The sequence below is a fragment of the Musca autumnalis genome, unplaced genomic scaffold (assembly GCF_047663935.1).
Source record: "Musca autumnalis isolate F117 unplaced genomic scaffold, ASM4766393v1 scaffold_4, whole genome shotgun sequence".
Classification (NCBI taxonomy): Eukaryota; Metazoa; Arthropoda; class Insecta; order Diptera; family Muscidae; genus Musca; species Musca autumnalis.
In genome coordinates this window covers 41,246,905-41,257,741 of record NW_027411977.1, presented here as the reverse complement: position 1 = coordinate 41,257,741, position 10,837 = coordinate 41,246,905, and the positions used below count along the sequence as shown (strand labels likewise).

At 33.6% G+C, this 10,837-nt stretch overlaps 1 protein-coding gene across 1 annotated transcript; it reads left to right on the top strand.

The window, feature by feature from the left end:
- The first annotated feature begins 8,397 nt into the window (after positions 1–8,397).
- Positions 8,398–9,275, top strand: LOC141401563 (large ribosomal subunit protein bL17m-like). The gene is made up of 2 exons (XM_073981867.1): positions 8,398–8,692; positions 8,754–9,275. The coding sequence occupies exons 1-2, from the start codon at positions 8,495–8,497 to the stop codon at positions 9,138–9,140; spliced, it is 585 nt and encodes a 194-aa protein (XP_073837968.1). The 5' UTR covers positions 8,398–8,494; the 3' UTR covers positions 9,141–9,275.
- Positions 9,276–10,837: the final 1,562 nt, after the last annotated feature.

Sequence of the window (10,837 nt, the reverse complement as noted above, 5' to 3'; positions counted from 1 at the left end):
AAAACCAGGTCAAAGTGACCCTATTTGGAATTTTTTTGTTTTTTAACATTTAAGATGTTTATAAATCTATGATAATATGCGAAATAAACAACGGTTATTAAACATTTTCTTTTCGTAATTGTAATGAAAGGTATGTGAAACGTATTTATGATGTTCAGTGTCTCCAATGAATTGTGCGTTCTTTAATAATTGATGTCCGTACTTGTTAATTTTTTTAAGATCAATTTTCACAAAAAATAATGAAAATAGTTATGAGTAAGATCGAGTTGGGCTGTGTAACTTATCATTTCATAAAAAGGGAAGATTTTTTACCAATTTCCATCGAAACATCCTGCACATTTTGCACTTTTCGTTTTTATGTGATATTTTGTCTTTCAGGTACATGAAGAAAAGACAAAATTTTTTAGTTTTCCATCGAAAAAAATTTAAAAAATTTTTTTAAGCTACATGAAAAATCTTTGGTACATGGATTGAGAAAACATTCCCTTTCTCAAATCTATTCGAGATACTAATTTCGGTTATTGCGCGCAAAAGTTATGGCGGTTTCAATTCTGATAATAAGAAAAAATCTTAAAAGAACGCTACACATTATATTGAGAAACAGTGTTAACTAATGGCTTCCTATGTACTATATGATTACTGAGGTGCCATAACTTTAGTAAAAAAAATTGTAAATTTCGCGGAAAATCAGAAAGAATAAAAAAAAGTTTAGTTTGCAACTTGTTTTAATAAAATTCAACCTGTTCATGCATCCTTAAAATATTTAAAAAATATGAGCGTAATTTAAATATCGCGAAGATTCAAATGGAACCAAAATTGTTCAAATCTGTTTAGCGGTTCGCATATTATAGCAAAAACAAAAACCGTATTGGGCAAATTTAAAAAAAGAAAAAATATATTTTCCAATGTAGTTTTTGAGTTAGTTGACGAAAATATAGGAAAATAGGTCGGAGTTCTTCATCTATTTTGGGTAAAATTCACGCAAAAACGCACATTTGTTATTGTAATCACTTCAGATTGCATGCTTACACCTTCCGGAAAATATGGAAAACTTTCATATAAATGTTGGGTTCCTTTAAATCGGGAATAATTTGGAAGGAAAACTGTATCAGGTAATATACATTTTGAAATGCGTAAAAATCGCGAAATCCTTAAAATCGCTTTATGCGCATGCGTTTAGGTTTAGATGCCGAATGCCTTAACCGAGCACACGTTATAATGCAAGTTTTATCTTGTGGTTTCGCAGTAGATATAAATCTTTTTAAGCAGTATTGCTTGGATACTGCAACATTATTAATAAACACGTATCCGTGGTATTACATGCCCACATCAATTCATGAAGTACTCATCCATGGTTTTCTCATTATTGAGTGGGCACCACTGCCCATCGGTCACCTTTCCGAAGAAGCTCAGGAGTCCAGGAATAAGGATATTAAGAAATATCGGGAAAACTTTTCTCGAAAATCTTCTAGAATAAACACAATGACAGATATAATGAATTGGTTACTTGTATCCTCAGATCCTCTCATTTCAAGTCTGCGTTCAAACCAAAAAGAAACAAAAAGCTATCCTCAGCTGCTATTAAATTATTATCTACTTACGTCATTGGGTAATTGAAATTCTGGTGCCGTAGTATCCTCAATTTCCTCCATCTAAAACTTCCAATATTATGTCGTCATTATACATGGCATTGATGGCAACTAATTCATCAATACCTTCTACGTGTTGGGAGAAATGAGAGTGGAGACAAATACCTTCAGAATTGTTCAAAGGACCATTAATCCCGCATCATGAAAACAATTAGCAATGACAGCAAAGACGCTAAATTTTTCCAGCGTTTATCTAATAATAACACTGCATCCAACACATTTAATTCCGTACTTTCATCCTCTTCTATTCTTGCCACGATAGTGGGTATCTGTCGATCCCGGTAATGCGAATTTAATGATTTTATTACCTATTGGTTTATGGGTTGTAAAACAGATGTAGCATTGGGTGTTAAAAAGTCAAGCTTTATTGACTTGAGACCGTCTACATGACAGTCGTAATTCAGTTGTCTAACCCCGAACATGTTATTAAAAAAATACAAATATTGATTGAAAATAAGTCTGTCTGGTTACTTTCCCAGCAAGAATTGTCCAGCAAGAACTTTCTCAGAGAGTAAGGGGTTTTTATTCTCTTTTGCTAGAAAATTGTAAAAAGTAAACAGACACCTTCCCAGCAAAAACCAGCAAGCAATCAGCTGACTTGCCAAAACAGAACAATTTATCCGCCAACAAAGGAAGCGAACACGTTGTATTTTATTAAAAATGAAAAAGAAAATGAAACAAAAAAGTATTTTTCCACTTTACAAATTTGTTCTCCATAAAACAATACAATTAGACTATGTTATTTCCACAATAAAATTGTTTTTAATGTTCACAAACATAAATCAACAAAAAACTAAAAACGGCTGATTGATTGTTTTCAGGAAGAAGAAGAGCTTGCAAGTGCTTGCTAGAAGAAATTTGTCCAGCAAGAATTTGCAAGCTCTCAGTGAATGAACTGTCAAAATGTCTCTCTCGAATCGCTCTCTTTTGCTGGTTTTTTGTGTTAACAGACGACTTCCAGCAACAATTGGTACAAATTGTTACAAATTTTAGGGTAACCAGACACAGCTAATGTTTCTTCCTCGTATGGTTCGACGTTATAACCGATAGCAAAATTCAAATATTTCACAAAAATCCGACGTTACAACCGATATGACGCTATAAGCGATGACGTTATAAGCGATATTTATTTGTGTGGAATATAAAGGACAGAAATTCGGGACTTTTGGATTTCGTCGTTATAAGCGATATGACGTTATAAACGACAACGTTATATGCGATTTCGACTGTATTTTAATAGTAAACGAAGAAATTACATATATATCATGTATGTATATAAAATGGTCCTTTTCAGCCTATTTATAATCATCATATTAATTTAAACTTTTTTAAATGATCAAAAATAATATGAAAAAATATTTGAAAATTTGGTTGTAAAATTTAAAAAAAAATTGTTTTCTTAATTATTTAGTACCTTACAAATTTCATTTCATTGATGACTCATAATGAAATTTAGCGGGAGAAATTTTTGTCTTTGACACCATTCTGCTATAATCATGTTTTGTATGACAATTTGGCCAAAACTTTGATGAAGTACGACATTAACCCTAAAATGTTTTTCTAATTTTCATATTTCTGGAGCAAAGGTAAGATATAGAGTTTTAGTGTATTCTAGGACCTATACTAAAAATCGATGGCGAACAAATTTGTAGAATATTTTGATCCGATAAGATCACATTTTTAAGGAGGAGGGACCAAAATGACCCCTTAAATGACCACTTGAGGGTTAAATGATATGAAAAATGAAACCAGCGAGTCGAAAAACATAAAAACCCAAGGTTTGGCCGAGATCCATCCATTTTTAGAGTTTTGGCCAGGTTTTTTCGAAAATCGAACACTGAGCTTTGTGGAGAAAGAAAACTAATTGCTCTATGCCGAACATAACGCTTTTTACTTGTTTGATTTCGCTTAATTTTATTGTATTTTATTTTATTTGTATTTCCCTTCATTTTATTTTAGATTATTTTATTTCACTTAATTTTATTTTACTTTATTTTATTTATTTTTAACTTTATTTTATTTCAATTTACTTTACTTTATTTCACTCAATTTTATTTTATTTCACTTCATTTTATATTGTTTTATTTTTTTATTGTTTATTTTATTTCATTTTATTTTTTATTTTATTTTACATCATTTGATTTATTTTGATTTTATTTTAATTTATTTCGTTTAATTATTATTTAATCTTTATTAAAATTATTTTATTTTATTTTTATTTCATATTAATTTATTTTGTTTTATTTTATTTTATTTAATTTTATTGAATTTTATTTCATTTTATTTCATTTTATTTTATTTTACTTTATTTCATTTTATTTCACTTAATTTTATTTTATTTTATTTCACTTTATTTTGTTTTATTTTAATTTATTTTATTCTGTTCTATTTTATTTTTTATTTTACTTCATTTTATTTTATTTGATCTTATTTTACTTTATTTTAATTTAATTTCATTTATTTCGTTTAATTTTATTTTATATTATTTTATTTTGTTTCATTTTATTTTGTTTCATTTTATTTCAGTTTAATTTAGTTTATTTAATTTAATTTTATTTTATTTACTATTAATAATATCAGTTTCATTTCATTTTTTCGCTCGTCTCAATTTTACATGTCTTATGTATTATTGCCAAGTAAAAAATAATGCAAAGATGATAAAACGTTCTGTGGAACAAATATCATTCACACTTTGCAAGAGAACTGAGAGACTTACCAATATGGCGGAAAAATTGAGCAAGAGAGCACAACAACTGTGCTAAAAGAACAGTGATAGACACATTTGCTAAGTGCAAGGGAAATTGAAAAGTAATTTTGTGGAACAAAAAAAGGTTATCACTTTTCAAAATAACTATTTTGATAAGTGCAAAATGAAAAGCGATAAGTTGTTTCGAGGAATAGGGCCCTGGTTTCACTGGTGGTAAAGCAGATTTTCGGACGTATCGATCATAATTTTTCTTTTTCTAAATATATAAATACACAACAAGTATCACCTAGAATAATTTTAATGTCAATGGTCATGTGTTTCTTCTAAGCGCCCGTAGAATATATCATTGGTATGTTCGTCCTTCTCTTCAATGAGCATGAGCGCAAATAAATCTGATGTTGAAGAGTTTTGCTTTTATCCGTATTGTAGCAAGTCTTTCATTCACTGGAGTGAAGCTGTAGACCAGATATTTTAACCTCCGACCAACTATAAATCCGCAACCAAACTCATGCTTCGTGTCATAAATTCATTAATTGTCTCAAAATTGTATTTGTTCAACATCCGAATCTACTGGATGTCTAGTGAACACAGAATGGACAGATAAGCTATATCGACTCACATCTTGTATATCGACTCAATTCTGGAAAAATACTGTGTGTTAAAATTAACCTCTAATATCCTTCGCAATTTATGTTGTGGCGTCCAGTAAAATAAAAGATGTGATATTTCTGCTCTTCAATTCCCAACCAACAAGGAAAATAAATTAACATCAGAATTACATTTATCCAACCGCTTCAAAGTAAATAGTTTGTCAAGAACAGCTGTTATCCACTTTTTTCCTTTTCATAATTACATCTTTCCTAAAAAGAGTGTCTCAGTAGATGAATGTAGGATTTATGTCATGTTCTTTTTTATCCCAGAAGCGTCAACAGGAAATGGATATTGGTGTACCTATTTCATTATTAATACTCTTAAAATATTTAACGTGTTACACAATTCATTTTCCTTGTCTTTTTTGTCCACTCATTCCTCCTGCTTGCACATTGCTTCGTATCATTTTGGAATCTATTATTTAAGAAGTCTTGTCATTAGACTTCAATTTGTGTGAGGTCTTCATCATTCTTTAAGGTGTACAGAGACAAATATTAGATACATATTTATCATTAAGGGGTGTATGGGAAATGTTGATGTGTTTCCTAAAAAAAAATTAACTAAACAAAACATATGAAAGTGATTTAGTTGAATAAAATCGATTACAGGATATAATCATGAAGGTATTTATCAATCCTATAGCCTAAATACTGACAATAAATGTTCACCACTGTTGTGACGTGAAGAATTTCGTTGTCCAAAAGTTTGGGTGTCACTCCTTTGGATAGTTATAGTGTCCACCATTAATTTCAGTTGGTAATATGGGCTTTCCACCAAAAAAATAATTTATGTCATTGTAATCAGCACCACAAGGACTACCTACTGTAAAAATGATTCTCGAGCATCCATTCAACTGCACTTAATTACAAATTGTTTGATCTTTGGGGAGGTTTGCGAAGAAGTCCTACTCCGAATTTGTTCTAAATTTGGAAGAAATATTACGATCTACAAACCAATTTTGCCATAATATCGGAAATAGGAACAAGTCTCTGGCCGGCAGTAATTCCTTAGTGATAAGCTATGTTGTAAGTGTGACATGTAAATTTTCAGGAATATCTATATTTATACAAGCTGTTATGGATTCAATACCTGCTTAACAGTTTTGTGGACTGCAAGGTACATCAGGATTGATATCAAATCTGTCCAATACAGATCTATCATGCTTGAGCCGGAATATGTGGTGGTATCAGTCAGGTGTGGAAGTGCCGATATACAGTTGCTTAACGTATACATCCCCCCGATAAATAGCTATACTCCATGTTATAAACCTAACACTAGCACGCTTTTGGAAGGACATTACCGCCTTGTCTTGCGTGAGCTTTAATGGTCATCTTAGTTGTGGTATTCGGTGCTTGGTAATAACCAGAGGAGTAAAGTGCTGGCTGATCAGATTGATAGCTCTATGTTTCGGATGGTCAATCAGGACGCCCCTACCAGAATAAACGGAGAGTGTCACAGTTCGTCAGATACAACCATCGTGTCATTTGGTCTGACAACTGACGTCACCTGGCAAAACCGTTGTTTCTCTTGTGTCAGAGCATCTCCCAATAATTGTCTTCATCAGCAGATCGCCTCAATCCCACGGCGAAGGTTCTATACACTGGATTGACTCGGAGAAGTCTTCGACCAGGAGCCGTCACCTCAACAATCAGGTGGTCGTGTATTTCATGACCTCTGAACGCCACATTTTCATCAATCATGGGAAAGTTAATAGGGATAGTTTCAGAGAGTTCATTAATCACCACTTCAGAGATTTGCCCAGCTTTTTGATGTTCCGGTAGCAGAGAGGACATTTCAAGACATCTACCTTCAGGTCGAATACCCGAAGTGAAACAAAATTCCACAGCAGAGGCGATGAGATTAGTCGATGAGCGTGATTAGCTTTGTCGATCCAACCCCACTTACCCCAGAGTCAGTAAGTTAACACATTTGGTCGGTGAGCATAAGCGGAACAAGATGCTAAATCATCTGAAGAGTTGAAACATTGTAGGCGGGATAAGTGAATTGTGGGTAACGGTAAAGTCACTCACGAAACCAACCTGGAATGAAGGAAGGTAGGACCTCAGTCACGTTTGGCAAAGTTACGTTGACTGATCCGAAGAGATGCGCATGTTTTTTTAATCGACAATTTGACAAGGCGAAGGGAAGACAATTATCTTGCATTAGATCTCTTCCTGCCGGGAAGAATATCCACAATTTACAATGAATGATTTTACGAATGCCATCACCAACGCTAAATCATCCATCATCATCCCTGATGGGATCTCCATGGTAATACTGAAAGAACTTAATATGTCGGGAGTTGAGTATGTCACCAAAGTTCTCAACCTGTCGCTAGACACATTGTCCCCGAAGTCTGGAAAATGAGCTGAGTGGTCCCGCTACTAAACCCAGGCAAGGATACCAGCAAAGGTAAATCGTACAGACCGATTTCGCCATTGGCACCCATAGCAAAGGATCTTGAGGATTTAATGTTGGTGACGCTCGACTTATCAAAAGCCTCCAACACTCCACTCTAAGGACAACCAATGGACAAACCTCCTCCGGCCAAGTTTGATCTTTGGATGATTTTTTTATTTATTTTTTTTACATTTCATATATTTATTTATTTACTTATTTATTTTTCATTTATCTGTTTATTTATTGTATGTTTGGACGCCAGTCGTACTGGGAATTCTGGAACAAAAAGTCCAAGCCCCGTAAAGCGAAACTGGGAGTTCCCCAGAGTGAGGTGAAATCTCCGAAAATGTTTAACCTCTATCTCTCTTTTATTCCACACCTTCCAGACGGCATTGACATCGCAACATACGCGTCAGGTACCTTCCTTGATGACGATTGTGAAGAGTAGAAGCTGATATGCAGGATTCGTTTAAGTGAGAACGGAGACATAGAAGTTGGAACAGTTGCCTTGGCATCTACACTACTCTAGTTCTAATTCTGCTAAAAAGTAATAAAATACATCAAGGGGTTTTTAAAATTTATAACGTCATAATTAACTAAAATTCTAATATAGTTTTATAAAGCTTCAAACAAAACTCACAAAATCTGAAATAATAGTTAAACTCTTACCTTGAAATCTGTATTTTGTTTTAATGTCTATGATAAAAATGAAAATCCACTTCTTGTCTTCAAACCGTTCAAATAAAACTTGTAATGATTAATATACATCCATTCTCACTTTCAATATTTTAATCACTCACTAATTTATGCATTTTCTACTCTATTGTTTTTATAAGAATTTAAATAAAAAATTCATGATATTTTCTTAACAGTCAGATGGTCCCACAAAAATGACATTCACACTGAATTGTTAACCCAATTCACAATAGTGCGGCATTTTAAGCAAAACATATGTTTTGGACAGATGCTGCTCTCACTCTCTTTACCGCATGCAAGCTGTCAAGAGTCCAGCTGAGTATTGTGTTTTTTACGTAAAGTTCGGCAAGTGGATTTGGATAGGAAAAGTTGTAAGAAAAATCCTTAAAACATGAATCAAGCTGAAGTCACCAAGTTAATGTCCCAGCTACGCATTGCTGTGCGACCCAACAAACGTAATTTGAAAAATCCTAATGGTCCCGAGGGTCGCTTGATGAAGCTGCGGAAAACCGTCACTGCCTTGGTAAAACATGAACGTATAGAGTTATTTTATCAAAGAGCTGATGAAGCTAGAGGCTATGCTGAATTGGTAAGTAATAGTGTTAAAAAATACCATTTACAAAACCTTTAATTCCTATTTCGTTTTCCAGCTCATTTCCGACGCCATAAGGCATGGAGATCGTCATAAGGCCACCATGGAATTGGCCGACTTTTGGTTGCTGGAAAAACAATTGGTCCACAAGTTGTTTAAAGTGATAGTACCCCGTTTCGAAAATAGCCATCTGTCATATACACGCATGTATAAAGCTCCTCGTGATTATCCTGGTATATATTATGACAAAGCTGTGCTCGAATTGAGAGGTAATCCATATCCATCATTGCTGCCCGACTTTTCTCAGAATCGTAATTACATACACAATATCCTCTTGGATGAGGCTCGCAAAGATTACAGACGTGAAAAATTAGCTGAAATGGCAAATAAATTGGCCTCAGAATCGACGACAGAAATGCCAAAAGTTGAAACTAAAACTAATTAGTTAAATTATGGTTTTCGAAATCATTATAAAATGTTGTTTCATTTCGATTCTTTGTTTTGTATTTAGGATGAAGGCGTTTATTATTAAAAAACAGATCAGTAAATAAATACGTTAAGTTATATTTTGAAAAAATAAGTGTATAATGCGCTGTTATTTTATTTGATGTTAAGAGACACATATTGATAGTTATTAAAAATTGGTTTTCTAGTCAACGCAAAATAAGAAATATGTATGTATAAATGTATATGTATGTATAAATCAATTCCATGATTTGAAAATATCCAGTTGACCACATAGACAGCTGAAACGAATCTCCCCCTCAGCAATATAGGTCGACGGAGCCGAAAAATTAACTGCTAATCTAAGCCAGAACTTGTTATGCTGACCAACAAAATTTTAATGATACCAGATTGGAATACAACGTGGTGACAGAGTGGAATACAAAAGCGTTTTAAATTTATTTGCAATACTTTAAGCCTTTGAGGCCAATAAGCATTATCATTTCATCAAACGGCGAAGTAATCATCGGAACGTCAGCATAAATTTTCCGATAGAATAGAGATAGCTAAACTCGAGCCAAATTTGAGCACTAAATTCAAAATAACTGAAATTTTTGGAGTTCTACGCAAAACATGGAACATCTAATGGGTACTTTACACGATATGTCATTCTACATATCGCTCATTTACTCAAAGAGTGACATAACTCAAAAAACACGTTTTCTGAGTTAGCAACTTCTGTTTTTTCTACGACTTCAACTTTCGGGCTTTTTTCCCAAGAAGTATGGACTTGCCCTTGAAAAAACTTTTACTGTCGTAATTGAGGCAGCGAATGCAAGTTGCTTCAACAAAAATCAAAGCGATTCGAGAGCATGTCCTAAACTGAACTTTTCCGAAATTTTGTGTGGGAGGTACCCGAAGGAGTGGACCGATTGAGTTCATATTGAAACCTTATCTAAGCATGGTACACATTTCACGATGTGCAAACTATGGACCAAATCGGTTACTCCCTTCAAGAGTTATCGTCGCACAAATTTTCCGAACATTTTCGAACTTTTGTGGGGGAGGTACCTGAAGGAGTAGACCGATTGGCCCATCTTCGAACTCAAACTAAGTTTGGATAAAATATTACGACAAATAGTGGGTTAACCCGACAAAAAATCCTAATGTAATCGTACTTTTAGTTGACGTTTGCGCTATCGAGTTGACATTTGAAACCCAGTGGATTTATTAAAACCGGTTAATACCCCGGTTACACTTAACCGGATTAACCTAGTGGGTTTGGGTTTCAAATGTCAATTCCATAGCGCAAATGTCAAATAAATCCTCATAAAGTGGGTTAACCCGGCAAAAAACTTTAGTGTAACCGTACTATAAGTGCAAACGGGGTATAAGAAAGAATTTTTTAATCTTCTTTTTCATCAATTGCGTTTTCTGGTATTATTTACTAGGCGTTTACACCAGAGAGTTTGTCTTCGAATACAACTCTGATTTACTAACACATACATTTGTCGTTTGTCTCTCAGCTGTCCATCATTTTTTCACAGACAGTAATGCTTGGTTTACATTCGTCGTCGTTTCGTGATTTCGAAGGCGTTTCGTGATTTCGCGCGGAATCAAGCAAAATTCATCATGATTTCGCATACAAAAATGAAATCATCTCATTTCGTGATTTCAGCGAAATCAACATCGAAATCA